This window comes from Aphelocoma coerulescens, chromosome 7 (genome assembly GCF_041296385.1).
Source record: "Aphelocoma coerulescens isolate FSJ_1873_10779 chromosome 7, UR_Acoe_1.0, whole genome shotgun sequence".
NCBI classification, from domain to species: domain Eukaryota; kingdom Metazoa; phylum Chordata; class Aves; order Passeriformes; family Corvidae; genus Aphelocoma; species Aphelocoma coerulescens.
Window position 1 is genome coordinate 21,054,831 of NC_091021.1, and position 17,024 is coordinate 21,071,854.

The following is a 17,024-nucleotide window of genomic DNA, read 5'->3' on the forward strand; positions in this document are numbered from 1 at the left end:
CCAACACAAATTTCAAAAGCAATTTTATATTCTTGTGGAGATATATATATGCATGTATACAGAGAGAGGTGAACCTCATAAAAGACAGAGTTGGACTAGACAGTGTGAATGTTAATGTAGTCTGTTAAAAAAAACACTTTAAATGTATAAAAGGTAATGCGTTGTTTGTGGTTTTTTACAAAATTTCTATTAGTTGTAGATTGAAACAAATCAAAGTAACTAATTGCCATGTTTTATGTTAACAGGTATTAACCAGTACACTTGTATTAATAATTTTATTTGTAAAAGGTTATTACACCAGAATGCAATTTAACTTAAAAGATCAACTTTACTAAGACAATATTACAGGCTGAGGATCTTAGGAAGAGTTTTGTAATCTACAGATTTTGACTATTTTTGCACTGTTAAATGTCTAGCGCTTATTTTACATCAAACACTTTTTAAACATATTTCACAAACTACACTTCAGACATATTTCCATAGAAGTGCCTACAATCAGTCAATTAAAAGAAGTGCCCAGTTATTAAGCCTTGTTTACATGGGCATTTGAGACCTGAAGTTGTGGTATTTGTGTGAAATGGCTTGAAAAATCCCAGCATGCTTGCTTCTGGTTTTAAGAGAACCAGCTGCCAGTGCACATGATGATCTTTTCAAGAAGCTGAATCTCTATCTGAGACTCACAAATAGTTCTCTGTAGTGATTCCCCCATTACCCCAGCAAGTTTAACCTTCATCCACAGTCCAACCCCAAAATTTCATTCCTGAAAACGTATTTTAGAAATTTAAGATGAAGAAACCTAAAATAATTACCTGCCATAATGTACTAAGCCTCATTTGAAAATCCCAAGATAAAATGCTCATAAAAGGACATTTTTTCTTTGCTTTTAGCATCTCTTGTTAGGTGAGAAACTGGGTATATGAGAATATGTGCCTGGGAACAGAGTTAACTATAATATATTGAACTTGGCTTGGAAATTGTCATGGGCAGAATGACATGGTAGCAATGCTTCCAGGGTGTTGCTTTTTTGGTTTTTTACCCCATGCATTTGGATAAGTCTTTTATTTAACAGCCACATGTATAACTCTGGTCTGGAAAAAATGTTATTTCCTGTTTCCACTGAGTTCATGTTTGGTTACAATATATTAAATAACAGAAACAATATTATGATCTAACGTGGGCAAGCTTGTAGTGAATGTCCATATACTCTTCCATCCTTGCTCTGAAGTGATCCTAATTTCCCTTTTTCCTTCTTTTTTTTTTTGTTTTGTTTTGGATTTTTTTAGTATGCTTTATTTTTCTCTTTAGAAGAAAAATAACCCTCATCAATCTGCCTCTTGCCTTCATCTTTCTTTTCCTCTACATTGTCCTTTTTATCCTCTCTGCACTCACTCAAGTGTTCGAACACAAAGGATTATCTTGATCCTTGTATTAGAACAATGATGTGCATTTTTATCTTCCACCATTTTCCCTATCACGAAAAGCTAATCCCATCTTCATGGTTTTTTGGAAAAGTGAACAGTTACAGAAGAACATATATGAAAGACAAACTTCTTTTGACTTGGTTAAACTGGACATTCATTCATGAACTAGAAGTGTCATTGCTAAGATCCAAATTAATACAATTGCATAAATAAAGGACAAAATCTGCTTTTTGACTTCTGTTTTTGTTCCACCCCCAGCCTTGGATGACAGACTATGATCTCAACTGAGAAGGTGCAACACACAGCACCAGGAATATGGTCCAGTCAGTGGGACCTTCTGAGTGGTGGGTGTCTGCCTAACCTTGAAGACAGCAGTAGGGCAAATACATACTTTAACTCTTAGAATCACAGAATGGACTGGTTTGGAAAGGACCTTAAAGACCATCTAGTTCCAACCCCCCCTGCCCCTGATACCCACTAGATCATGTTGTTCTAAACCCCATCCAACCTGGCTTTTCAAGATCTCATTCTCAGCACAAAGGAAACAAGAGTTGCCCTTGTGCTTGATTTTAATGAAAAGTCTTACTGTACAACAGTAAGTACAACAGACCACCCAAACACCAACAGGAAAGAAGGAAGGAATTAAAAAGAGAATACTAAGGCTGCAAAACAGGTGTTTCATAAATTGGCTGTTCACATAAAAGTAAAATTCTTGGTATCAGCCATTAGGGTAGCAGAAAAGTCCTCAAGGATGTTGTAACTTTCCTCCATAAGTGGAAGCAATACTATGGCACATTTATTAGCTATAAAAGTAAAAGCTGCCTTGGATTTAGGAGAGGGAAGAGACAGTGAAGAGGAAGAACTTGTGAAGAACTCAAGCATGTGTTCAATCAGACATCTTTAAAACGACATTGCACTTCATCACTTCACAATATCTGTACTTTGGATTTGACACCTCTTGGAGAAAATGGACAATAATTTGCACATGGACAATGATTAAAGAGAATAGCGAAGTTAAGAATATTAAAAAAAAACTTGAAACACTGAAAAGGCAAATGCTGAGATTTCTCATACCAAGGAACACGTAAGCGAACTAGACTCTGTTTTGAAAATAACAGCTTTCTACCATTTTAAAAAAATAGTAATCAGTTTTAGTATTTTAGAAATAAATTCTATAGAATATATTCTCTGACTTAATTCTAGATTTTCAAAGTATTTTACATCAACTGTCCTGCAACCATAATAAAGCAGATGACAATAGAATTACTCTTTAGTCTCAGCAGGAAAGCATAACACCCCCGAATGCTTAAGGATTTTCCCTATCATCCTCTTCTGGTTCCTGTTTCAGGAAATAAAACAACTGGCACAATGAACATTGGTTTATACAACTCATGAGCTGTAACAGTGGAGATCCTTATTAAGAAATGCCTTTTAAAAGGATATCATGGGTCTGTCTTGCTTTATGTTTAGTAAGGACACCTGCTTTGCTACAGGAGCAGCCTAGACAAGGAGTTTCAACTGAGAGAATTCAGCTGGCAAAAGAAGACAACACGCAGAGGAGTAAGACTGCCTGTTGCTGCCAAGTATGGTGTTGCAGGAAAACTACAATCTTGCTGCTCAAATGTTAAGCACTAGACAGGTAAATGTTGTATATTCAACACAGCTTTTATTCTAATTTTTCACTGTGAAATTTACTTTTTAACTTCTGCTCATTAATCCAGTCCAAGGAAAGGAGAGCTCATTTTAGCTGTGTTTCACATTAGTGAAAAATTTCTGGTCACTTCTGAGCTGGACTGGGCTTCATTTGGAAAGTGGCATAGTCTGCAGTACAGAAATTTTGTTAGGTTGCCAAAACACAAGAATAAAATGTTATTTTACCTGTTCTATAGAATTAAGTTTTATCACAGTATCTCCAAGTATATTACAAACCAGAGCACGGAGAATGAGATGACACAACCGGACAAAGGCAAAGCCAACAGAACCAAAGTCTCCTCTGTCTGAGCCCAGTATTCTCAATCCAGTATATCACATTTCTATCTGTCAGGAACACCTGAACTCATAAAAACCATTATATATGCTCTGTTTGTATTCAAATATATGTATACCATCTTTAACAAAGCATCTATGTTTGTGAAGGTACTCCCTGGGAGGCAGGGAAAGCAACATGATCAGTTTGTTAGCACATTTACTGAAATAAAACACGCAGATCAGGCTAGAAACTGGATCTGGAGTGGGATCAGTCAGCAATCTGGTGAGTACCAGCACCACCAATACCACATGGGATTCCTGCAGCACTTGGACCAAAAGCAGGATCCCACTCTTAACACAGCAGGGGAGCAGCTGAACCTTATCTACAGCAAGTGATAGTTACTATGGAGTGGAACCGATAGCCTTAAAATAAATAAATGTCAACTCCAGTTATGATTCACTAGCAGGAACTTCTGTAAATGAAAAATTGTAAAGCTTTACAAATCTAGAGTTTTCTGATCTAAGTGGCATACAGCTCAACAAAGAATACTAGAAACTTCTACTGACCAGCTTTTAAGGATGTTTCAATGGACGTTATAGCTCTTAAGGAACAATTGCAATTGTTGTCATTGTACCAACAAAGTTCTAATTTCATGTCTAACATCAATTAAAGCTTTATATATATTTAACAATGCACTTTTTTCCAAGAGAGGTGAAGTTCACCTTATAGGCAAAAAGGCATCTGCTTTAGGTGCTGTTCTAATAATGGTCTGTGTGAAAATTCTGGTTTATTTCAAGAGAGGGAAATGCTTTTGTTATGACTCATTTTTGTGAATGATGCAATATAATCACAAATATATACCTGGCTTCTTAGTAGTGTTTATCAGTAGCCAGATATCTTGGAAATAAAGCTGATACAGACTATCAGTAAAGTAGGTATTTTCACAAATAATACACTGTATTGATACAGAAGCAAATACGGCTGGTTATCATTTAGTAACATAATGCTTTTATCACACAGAAACAGCCCAGAATGAAAGGACTGGTTATCAACATGACTATTAACCAGCTAGGATATGGGACACAGCATGTATTATTATATACTAGCCCAGAAAATAACACTAAAATATATTCCATCCCATGACTTAAGCTTGCTTTTCCTTAAATGAAGAGTATGTTTCTTTATTCTAAACAAGTGATGGGAAACTTGACTCTCACCTGATTTCTACATCCTACTCTAGATTTCAGCTAAATTAACCTACCTGTTTTGGTCAGGGTTTCAACTGCTTTTTTTTCACTCTAGTAAACTTATACATATTAGAAAACACTTCAGTTTTGTTATTTGCTGGCATGGACTTGGCTGGGCAAGAGGTTTAGCCTGTATTGAAAAAAGAAAGGTTGCTGGGTTTTTCCCTCAGTATAAGTTTATCTCTGTTAGAAGGCTTGTTGGTATTAGTAATAGCTACTAGGAACTCGCCATGAATTATAAACAGACTTGACTTTATAACTTGCTGCAAGAACTAAATAAGGTTTGTTTACTTTGTATCCTGAGATCAAATCTTGATCACAAAACATCACATTGCATCAAAAGAAACGTATTATTAGCTACATATCACCACCTACTCCATTAGGAATATTTTTCAACTTAAATCTTTATTCTGCACATTTCACTTTTTGACTTCCAGGAACGAGCTACTTCAAACATGGGAAAACAATGTAGCACAAATGCTTTATATAGTCCCTGCTCCCTCTACCTCTCTCTTACAAGATACTGCTTGTTATCCTATGGTGCAGGCTTTAGAGAATTTGGCTGTATTCACCCCTGATGCCCCAATGGCATGGAACATACACATCCAAATACTCAGAAGTTTTTACAGATGCTAATATTAAGGAGGACTGGGATCAGAAATCTGTGCCAGTGGAAATAGTAAATAACCATCACCTCGGTATTTAAACCTAGCTGGGATGTATTTTATAAAGTTAATCACTTACTGTGCTCGCTGATATTATTAAAGATATTTTTCACGTGAAAGGACAGGGGCCAAGAAAATAATTTCTTATTGCTGAGGAAGGGCGTGAATAACAAAGCAAAAGATTTCATTTAATTTTCCCCTGAGAGAAATACCCCAGTAAAGTGTGTGTGGTTCTCCAACACACTCTGAGGTTAAAGAGCTGCTACTGATCCTCATCTACTGTCCCAGCTCAAGCAGAAGAGATTTGTGCTTTTGGTGCTGGTGTTGAGGGAGAATGCCTAATTTAAGCCTGCTGTTAAAGCAAGACCTCTATATACACAGAGACTTGTTAAATTTGCCCGTAGAATATCTTGAACGGAATAATTTATTCTTAAGTGCAGAACTTTAAGGACTAGCACATTTCTCTTTAAAAATCAAGGGTATTTGCTGTATGGCATTGGAGAATACAGGCACTTACCTGGCTACTCAGCCTTCGAGAAAGAGACTAGAGTTGTCTGTGACTGCGAGGAACAGAGGCTATGGAATTGCTGAACCAGATAACCAACATGAGTGCGCTTTCCCAGGAGATGGAATACGTTGCAAGTTTGGAATCCAGTCCCTAAAGAACTAGACTTTTCAATGCAGTTCATATAAAACACGTAGGACTTCTTGTGGAAACAAGTAAATAAAAAACCTTTCCAGCTACTACATGGAGTAAAAATATTTTTGCTAATTTAGCATAAATATGAGAAATCACTTTGCCCAGATTTCATATAAAAACAATTACATTAGCTCTTTTTTTTTAAAAGCATATTTTACATCAGCAGTTTTTCTACTGGAGTACTGTACATGATGTTTTAAAGAGCTTCTAACCAGAAGAGTCACTGTTACAGAGCTAAAATTTACACTGTGTTTACATGCACACTGTTAACCATCTAGATTTGACACAGATAAAAACTAAGATGCTGATCCTTATTTTGACAAACAAGACAGGCCTACATTTCAACTACTTGATGTATAATAAATGACATTTCAGTATTAGAAGAATAAAAATGCTGAAATAGATTTTGAAATCAAAATAAGGCAGTGCAGAATTACCAGTGCAGAGAAAAGCTGGTTCCTATGCCTCCTTTTCTAGACAAAAGCAACATTTTTTAATAAATTAAAGGTACTTTCATTCCCATTTCATTTAAAAACAAGTGGATCACAAGGTAAAGAATATCCATATGATGCACATGTTCTTTTGCTTGCAGACTTTCACAGATACAAAATTTCTGAAGCTGTTTTTCCTTACTGAATGTACTGTTTCCTAGTAAGACCAAATGATACTAAATTTGCGATACAATCACAAGTCCACAAAAGCCAGTCTCATATTTTGTAAAAATTTAGGCAATCTAGACACTTCCACTTTTTTTTCCATGCTTTATTTAAACTTTGATCAATAAGGCTCTGCTTTTATAAATTGCATACTGACATGTTCATTAACTGGCTTGGGAAAAATGTACAGGTTTTGTTACGAATTTTAAGATCTTACATTGCCTCAGAGTCTGGAGCTATGGCATTTCTCCAAAGAGGTTCACAGTTCCCGCAGTTCATACAGTACTGCAAAGTGGCACTAAAGTGCGTAAGTATCTGAACGGTGGTTGGGCTGAAGGTGCTGTGCGAGCTTAAGCTACTGCTTTGCCATTATATACAAGATCATTTTTCTTTGGGGAGGGGGTACTAGTTCTGGAATGCCACTGATTTTAGTTTTAAATGGAGGATTGTCTACCTTTCTCTATTCTAGAAGATGTAAATGCCCCCTTTCTGACTCTTCTGTTTCTCAAGAACAGTGAAAGAGAAAATAGTACGCTCTAAAAATGTGTTTCAAGATGATTTATCAGAAATGGTATTAAGAAAAAATAAGGAAGTATACAAGGTTCTCCAGATGAAAAGTGGACATGCTCTTTGTAACTAGCTATGGATCTTCTGCTCAAATGAACATGCTGTTCATTTTTATCAAAACATGAATCTTAAACTACCATAAATAAAATACATACAGTACAGAACAATTAAAACCTTTTTTTGTACAGTAGTTACTTTTACATTAAACTTACCATCTTTTCAGATATGTTGAAAATTAGGACTCTAAACATTATTATTTCAAAGTATCATTTTTAACAATCTTGCACAGGCCCGACAGTCAAAAACATGAAGCTTTGATTCAGATAGCTTGGCAGGTTTCACATACGTTCATAGGTAGGCTACTTTGAAATATGTTGGATGTGTTTTTTACTTACGTGTTTTATCAAAAAAGGGCTTGATTATTTTTATTTAAATCTTTACATGAACTGGTTTTGTGCAATACCACTGCCAGTGTAGCTTGAGAAAACAAAATGTGTCTGGAACATTGACTATAGTCCAAGTATTGTCTACCTCTTAAAAAAGTAAGTTTCTAGGAAAATCCAATGGGAGTGAATTTTAACACAGGAAGTCAGTCCTAGAATAATTTTAATATTAAACAGGTACCGTCTCTACCACTGGTGATTTGATGCACTCTTCGTGCAGTCTGCTCTTTTCTGGGAGGTTTAGTGAATTCTCAGAAGGGTGCTCTTGTACACGACTGTCACCATTCAAAGCTGAAACAAAGCCATCTTGAGAAGGACCTTTCAAGTATGAGTGAAATTCCACTGGTGGGTGACTGGGCCTATGCTCAGTGTATAAACTGTTACAGGGAGCACTGCCATCCCCTTCAGAAGATGAGCAGCAAACAATCACTGAGGGGTTTGCAGAAGAGTAATGAGGGCTGCTAAAAGTTTCCTCTGATTGCCGTGTGTAGTCAACAAACTGTTCTGAAGTCATGTTGTAAGGCACCAGAGAAAGACTACCATTCTTGACAGCATCCCTTTCTGAGTAAGTCTCACCGATCTGGTTAGCAGTGCCAGCAACGTGGTTCTCTATTTGGTAATACAGAGTTGAAGAGTTAGTATAGTATGAGGCATTTTTAGAGTGGTTTTCATGCACAGCAGTTCCATCAGAGTAGCAAAGGACAGAAGGAAGAGGCACCATATCAGCATGGGAGCTCATACTTTCTACAAAATCATCAGCTTTTTCTTCCTCCTCATCTTCCTCCTCATCTTCCTCTTCCTCTTCATCATCATCTGATTCACTAGGGGCTAAACTCTGTGTACTAGAATCTGTAACTCCACTACAAAAGCTACTCCCATCTTCCTCTTCCTCCTCTTCCCCTGGGCAGTCCAAGTCCTCGGCTGACTGGGAATGCATAACTGCAGCCGGGGGTTCGGTTTCAATCTCAAAATTTTCTGCAATTGAATATTCAACTGGATGGGGTCCTGGACTCATGGAACTACTGTGTGCACTTATCTCAGTGTGGCAGCCATTGAGTGCTGGAACTTGCTGCTCTCTATTTTTCTCCAATTCAAGTTTCATTATCGTGTGCAAAAAGTGAGTCCGTACACGGATAGGGTTAAATTCGATTCTACCTGCTGTATTGCTACACCCTTCTTTAGTGCAACCGCATGGAAAAGACATACGATCCACCTTTTAAAAAAGAGAATACAGATTAACAATAGGAAGCAAAAGCCTGGTGACATGACACAACCTAGACAGCATAGAGAAATACAATGGTGAAGTGGGATTCACCTTCAGAAATGCTTGTAAAATTAGTCAAAGCTAACAATAATTCAGGGAGTCAGCCCTGGAATTTAGCAATACTGAGAGAACAGTAAGGGGTCTGGACATGCTCCACTACTGCAGAATAGAGAAAAAATGATTCTGTTCCATAGGTGAAAGTATTACAGAGTGGAACAAAAAATAGGTAGCTTTTCAATTTCTAGATCTGCTACAGCTTTACTTCCTTTTGTGCTCAAATCCAGGCAAAAGCATTACCAGAAAGCACCTTAAAATTTGGTAAAAATCACAGAAACTAGACACCTATTGAAACAAAATAAATGGTCTATAGAAACCTTTATAAAGTTACCAACGGGGACACCTGATCACAGAAAACAGGAACAAAAACTCAAGTGCATTTTAGAAGGCAATCCAGTGAATTCTAGATGCAATATTGTAAGCTCAGCAGACTGGGCACAGAGCTTCTATTAATATGCATCTTAAATTTTTGAAAATGTGACTGAATCCATGTGTTGGCAAGTTTGATTAGATGGCCTGAAGTCTGTGACTTTAATCTACACTGTAACAGCTAAACATCAATTATGTGCAGGAGAACCACATAACACAATCCAGTACATCTTCCCCACATGTGGAGATGAGAACAGGAACAGCAAAGAGAATATTATTATTTAAAATAGCAGAGAAAGTTTAGCTTGGATTTATGAGATGATGAAAAATGCATTCAGGAAGAAAACTCAGCTGCACAACAGCAACTCAGCAGAACTAGCAGAAATATCTTTTAGGAAACATTCTGGGACACATACAGCTGACGCTATTTAAATGTACAATATGAAATACCTCTTCAAGTCTGCAGAGGAAAAACTTACCTGCTATATTAGCAGATACCTTTTTACTGCCTTCATGCAAATTTATCATGCACAGATTTTAAGTATCATGCATGTTACATACAGGACAGTACCGCAGAATGTCATTTATTGCTTCTTACGGAGTTTGGACTCTAATTCACATTTGGAGTGTCTGCTAATTGTCTCTAAAACAAAAGGTAATATCCCTTCTGAAATCTGCAGGCTACTTATTCTTCTGTTGTCTGCATCTGCCTATTTAGATAAAGGCCTAAAAGGAGTATGAGGAGCAGAACACTTGTGTAAGAACAAAAAATACCCTAAACCATGTATGTGCCTAAAATCATAATAAAGATATTTTAGGAGATTATTTGTACTAATTGCCCACTATATACTCTTAAAACAGGACCTTAAAAAACTGGTTGGAGATCCACAAGTGTTATTGCCTAATACTTAATTTCCCATAGTTATAACTTCAACAACAGAAAGTACATACATGTGCATGGACACACACCCTTCCCCCTCCCCCAGATAATTAAATAATGACAATAATGTAGACATTTACCTGACATTTTATGCCTGCAAGACTGCAGGTGCAAGTTTCTGGGTCACAGAACACACGGCAGTCACAGCCACAATCCTCTCTGGACAGGCGGATGGCTCGCAGCTCATGCTTTTCTTCCACGTCGATCTTCTTCACTCCAGAAGCTCGCAGCAATGCCCGACGCTTTTTTGTAGGCAGGGGTTGGAGAAAGAAGTACTCATCTACTTCAGTGTTGTCTAGATCAATATCATCATCAGAAATGTCATCCAGAGTCAGTGTATTGGCTTCCTCAGATTCCACCGTACCATTCTTTGTCATCTGTTGCACAAAACATTAACAAAGTCCTTAAACTACGCTCACACACACGACACGTCACAGATGCCAGTATGTGAAATGCATTACCAGTGTTCAAAGCTGTATGTAAAAATGCTGCATGGCTGCCAGGAAGTTCCAGAAAATGATCACACATAAGGTGACCAGGCATTTCCTTCACATTTAGCATATGAACTAAATGCACTTTTTCAATACCAAGTTTGTAATGAAGGTAAGAAATTATCTGTTATTTACCTAAATTTACTTTGTCATCAGTTGCTAGAGCTCATGCCCTTCTGAAATTCTCTTTTCTGTATTGTTTCACAAGATAATTTTTGTGACCTTATGATTCCTGTCTCTGAGCTCTCAGAAATTCTTAAATATCCCATTTGAGATAGCAATTATACTACTGACATGGGTTCAGATTATGATGCGTCATAGGTTTGTAAAATGGTATATTTTATGTACTATTCACTACCCTATTCTTCTTTAGCCTGACAAGTTGTTTGATGTTTGTACAGCTGAGGTCAAAAAGCAGTATTTCTACTTAATCATCTGGGCAGACACCTATGTTTGCTTCTTGAGTTGACAATTTTAAGCCTGAAAGTCACTTAATTTTGCTTCTTTCTACCTACATTGCTTCATTCTGATCTAAGTGATTCTGTGATTCCCTGGTTATTTCCACTGTGTTTCACATTGCTGATATTTAGCTCTTCTGAACTTCTTTCTAGCTCTCTTTGGTCCTAAAAAGAACCCACTTAGCTTTGTGTTTTTCATAGATTTTAGTACTTCACTGATCAGTCCAGATTATTCTTAGGTAGCTAACAAATGAATACATTTAGAAAAAAAGGAAGTAAGTTCTTAACCTCTTGTGGAGAATCTTGAGAAAAGTTTTAAGAGGATTTGTGCTCTTTTCCTAGGAATATGAATTTTTGAGCCTTGGTAGAAACAAGTATCTTGGTACCTTATTATTACCTATGTACAGTCTAGTTCTCAAACCTTTCAAAAATTGTTTCAAAATTAAATGGCCATGAGCAAAACATTCAGTGGCACATTCCTAACACAGCACACTTCCATACCATACTCCTGTCACTCATCCCATATAGAAAGGGGTGAATATATTCAAGGAGAAAAGAAAAAAAAAATTACTGCTCTGAAGGAAGGTAGAGCTCACTGGTTATATATGCCAGAAAGCACAACTACAGGGTCTAGAAAAATTCTTCTACAGAGGAAAGTGCTTGAGAATCAAAACAAAGTTCAGAGAGACAATGGCATTCACTACAAAAAGTGTATTTTTTCAATCTCAATTTACTCAGATTGAGCAACATTCTCCATAGCAAATGTGAAGCAACTGAAGTTATGTGATTTATTCTGTCATATAATAGATCTTTTATTATTGTTCTATGAAATAATTTTGCTTAAAATGGGAAAATAAACAAACAAACAAATTCACAATTTTCACCCTGCTCTGTGTAATGTTCTCAGCTGATGAGGTTGCTGATTTACAAGCACAGACAAGCACATGGTCTCATACATTCATACAAGAAAACATGGTGCAACTATGTGATCTTTATATATCAGTGAAGTCTCAAGTCCCATTTGCATTACCAGTTTTGCCACCAGCAGCCACTGAAATTCTTGGTTTTGCCTTACTTACTTGCAGAAAATTTCACCTTGGCTTGTTATCCCAAATGTATTTTTAGGCACCAGTTTTAAATACAGATAAAATACTGAAGTCATAATTACAATAACCTGTTTCTTGTGCATTTCAACATTCAGACATTTAACAATTATCACTGCAAAAGTAAGTTCCCATTTTTGTGCTACTGTGTCATCTCCATCTAGCTATGTTTCTGATGTGTATGAAAGCAGCCTTGAATCTTAACCACTCCACTATTTCTGCTTTTCTTATATTCCCAACTATTTCATTTTACCATTTATATTAACAGTCCATCCTTTCCACAGTCTTTTGGATGGTAACTGTCATTTATGGCATTACTGAATTACTTGACAGTGAACTCCTACTGACTGCACACTCTTTCTGGCAATCACAGTTTTGTGCTTAGAACAACTGTGCAAGAAAACGTGTTTTCACAGGGAAAAAAACACCAACAAACAACTAATTATTCCTGACTTGTTAAGTCAGGCTAAAAGCAATAAATTCTTCCCTTTGAAGGAGAAGAGTCTTGGGGTCATGACTGGTAGTCCTTACATAGAGTTTATGTGTACACATTACACTGCACAAAGAAAACTCCTGAGATCAGCAATAGTCCCTTCTTAGCAATTCAGCACCAGGTGTTCTGTCACTTCCACAACCCCACTGTATAAGCATTACTGTTTCTCTTTTTAATGCATTCTCAACCTTTCTTCCTAACTGCAGCCTTTGGAGTTTAGTGCCTTCATTGCATTTAATGTTTCAGTTTATCATGTCTGTTATCCCTATAACATTCAAATCCCAATCAATGTGCACATCCTTCTAGCTCTTTCTTCATCTTAAATACAGGCATTTTCAAAATGTCCTCTCAAACTTCCTTCAGGTTGTTTTCTTACTCCATTTTGTCTTACACATTTCACATTACACTGGCTGGTAAAAGAGGGGGCAATAGCTCCCTAATCAGTTCTGCCAGGCCCTGGGACAATGGGGAGATTATTTACACCAGGTATTTCAATGTATTAGTTCAGTAAGGTAGGAAAAGCAGCATTAGAAGTCATCCTTTTTCCTGTACATTCTACAGAGAGAGAGAAGTAAATCCACACAGGGATTAAATGCATCTTGAATTAGCTGCCTGTAACTAACACCCCATTGTACACACAACTCAGCCTGAATATTTCAACCCAAAATGGCACCCTTGGTTACATCTTTTCATTTACATTAGCAAGGTAAAACTAAGTACAATGTATTTATGTTTCTTTGATTTCTTTGTTTGTTTAATATATAATAGGGGAATGACCTACCTAAGAAATCTGATTTCTTTAGTTTTATATACACAAGGCTCAAACCACTCCTTAAGCAGATCACTGTTATTTAATCTAAGTTTGAAACTGTGGAGAGAGAAAAATTCTGATCCCTGCTTCTTTAGTTATTTTACTATTTTATTCAATTACTGTTTAATAAAAATCAACTTTTAGGACTCTTACCCATGACGTGAATGCTGTAACTGGTCAGCAGACAAAAGCACCTACAGAACCATACCAATCCTGTCATGTATTTCTCCTCCTCCTCCAAATCTTAACTGCTTTGCTCCACAGCAGCAGAGCATTAAGGACTAGCCTCCAGTCATGTGCTGAACGCCACATGCCTCCAGCAGGCTGGAACATCAAATGCATGGCATCAGCCAGCAGTTTGCCATTTCAAAGCACTCAGCTCCTGACTCCTTTGCAGGATGAATTCCTTGTTGTCTCCTCTTATTTTTTTTTTCTCCATTTTGCCACACAAAGAATAAATGAACTAATGAAAGATTCTAATATTTCTTTAAAAAGTAACTGGGTAACTACAGAGGGAGGAAGATTATCAAGAACTATCAAATACATTTTCCAGAACTTCAGGGGAACATAAGCTCTCTTGGTCGTCATAACATTGCTCATCTGAATTAAACTTAATATGTAGACTGGTAAATTTCCTCATGAATCTAAAGGTTAATGTCATAACCACCGAACAAGGGCAAATGAATATGTGAAGCCTTTGGGGGAAATTCAGTCCAACTCAGTAAAAGATGAAAAATGTAGGATGGACACCTCTGCCTTGCCCTAGTTGGAAGTTATTCCTTATGACTTCCAGCAAAGGGAACCGTGTTCACAGACCTGGGAGCCTTAACATCACTCATCTCATGCTAATATTGTAATAAATTTCAATTTTAGGAGACATTATGAATAAGCAACAAGGACTCTTCCAGGTAGTTTTTTGTGCTTACTCATGTTTTCTCAAATGATTACCTTGTACCTTTCATTTGATAAGATGGCTTTTACATCCAGAATTTTCACACTCTGCTGCTAACAAGTGTTTATGCCCTTGTCAGCAGTGTTTACACCAAAGTTCTGGTACTAAATGGCCAAAGTGACTTGAAGATGATTTCACAGTCCTTATCTGCTTTTAATTAGAGGTGTTTCTTATTTGGCTCTTCACTTTTAACTACAACAATAAACAGGAGCTAACATTATGGAAACTCAATTTCAATATATTGCTGTATTTCTATCTTTTTTAAACAAATTCTACAGGAGAGAACACTTTCTACCCACCAATTTGTATATTTTAATGCAATGCAAAAAAAAAAAAAAAAACAAACCAAAAAAAACAACGGGGAAACTGAAAAAAATGTTACTTTCTATTTGCATAATGGTTTTCAAATAGAAAAACCTCTGACTTAACTTTGCTCAACTTCATTTTCTCATCTTCTTCATTTTTCTGTGATGTATCTTTTTATACAAATCCTGATTAGGACATTTTCATTAAATGAATAATAATTTTGCTGACATAATTGCTGACACTGTCACCTTAGAATGCCACATTTCCTTTTTTATTCATTTAGAAACTATGTGAATGACCAAGCAGCTCTTCCATCTCTAGAATGGAGAATCAGCAAGGCCCTGTTTTCTAAAGCAAACATAACATGCTCAGTGCTTTACAGTGACTCTTCACTAATTCAGCAAGTCCTGGATTTTCGTTCTATGCTTGAAAATTTTTATTTTTTTAAATGCCAGCACATAATCAGGGACGCAACTAAACTGAGATTAATGGACTAGTTAAAAAAGGAAGTTTTCTGTTGCCTACGTTTTATATGTACTCCAGATGAAGAGGAATATTTTACTCTAGTAAAGATTCAACAACCATAAGATGCAAATAAGGATTGCAAATAAGGCTCTCCTTATTCACTGAAGAGTTATGAAGAGATTTTGAAGCAACTTAATAATCGTAATAATCATCCACTCAAACAAATAACTGGGAAGATGGAAGAACATGTATTTGGAAAATGAGCAGAAAGTATGGTCTGTGTCCCGAAAACAGACTGGGCTGAAGTGAAATAATTTAATGAAGAAAGGAGATCCATCCCAGTCAAGAGGAGGGTTAGTTAGAAAAGGATGAAGAACCAAGCTCTAGTCCATATGGACGAGGGCTAAAAGGCCTCATCCAACCTTTCAAGGTACGTAAGATCTGTGATTTTTCTTGATTTACTTTCTAGGCAGGAAAAGTGAAATATTTGTGTGTTTGACTATTCTTTACCCACTCCACTGGGGATTCCTCTCTTTGAGCTGATTCCTGGAAGTCAGCCAAGGGATCTACAGTTAGTCATCAGCTACACTGACACAGCACAATTCACACTTGATGCTCTGAAAATCCTGTGATGTGAGATGTTACAGGTATCACTCTATCAATTGGTAAGTCCCTAACACTCTAGAAGCCTTTGTTTTCCAACCTGCACAAATATCAGTCTTTGATTTGCCTTTGTCCTGACTGGTTTTATGTTTGTTCTACAACAGTTCAAATTTTTTAACCTTATGATTTTATTTAAGAACCTATTTAGCTATGAAAGAAAAAAAAACAAAAATAAAACCAGACTGAAAAAGGTAATTACAAATGTGAAGATCATGCACACTTCCTCAGGCCTTCAGACACAAGAGCTCATGAACTCATAGTTCATTCTATGGGAAAAATGCTTAAAGGCATTTCTTGAACTTGGAGGGAGCCAATTTGCTCCTCATTAGGAACAGTAGAAACAGAGATGTAGTATTACAGAAGAAAGGGATGTGCAGCAGAAGCTCAGCTACAGTTCTAAATATTGTTTTAATTACAGGATTCATCTGAAAAAGAGTCAAAAATATATGCAACACAATCCATGACACAAAAAACCAGAAGTTCTGCCAGCAGTTTTAAAGCAGCAGAAGGAACACAGTCCCTTTCCCCGTTCTCCTCTACTCAAATACAGAGTTTCTTTCCTCTCCTACATTGCCATTAAAAGGACAGCTTCATTGGAAAGCTGGCCCCAGGAGGGCCAGTGGTATCCGGGGGTGCATCAGGAGGTGTGGCCAGCAGGTCAAGAAAGGTGATCCTGCCCCTCTGCTTGGCCACATCTGGAGTATTGTGTTCAGTTCTGGTCTCCACAGTTTAAGAATGACAAGGAGCTACTGGAGAGGGGCCAGTGGAGGCCACAAAGATGATGAGAGCTTTGAAGCATTTCTCTCCTGTGATTCTGTGAAAACTAGCCAGGATTTGTTCTGACTAGCTAACCTGATACAACTGGTTAATTTATCTGACACATTTCTTCTTTAATGGACATTCTTTGGTGAAATAGTAAAGACACACAATCATAAAAATTGGTAAACTGCAAAAGAAAACATTTTAGTATCACTGTTTCTTACT

The 17,024-nt window shown here is 36.9% G+C and overlaps 1 protein-coding gene across 5 annotated transcripts in view; it reads right to left on the reverse strand.

The window, feature by feature from the left end:
* Positions 1-17,024, reverse strand: part of CSRNP3 (cysteine and serine rich nuclear protein 3) — a 108,016-nt gene that overhangs the window by 999 nt on the left and 89,993 nt on the right. For all 5 annotated transcript variants that reach the window (XM_069020784.1, XM_069020781.1, XM_069020780.1 and 2 more), the window contains 2 exons: positions 10,379-10,675; positions 5,820-8,881 (listed from right to left, as the gene is read on the reverse strand). In XM_069020784.1, coding sequence (XP_068876885.1) covers positions 7,838-8,881; positions 10,379-10,675 — 1,341 coding nt within the window. In that variant the 3' untranslated portion in view covers positions 5,820-7,837. The remainder of the gene's footprint in view (positions 1-5,819; positions 8,882-10,378; positions 10,676-17,024) is intronic.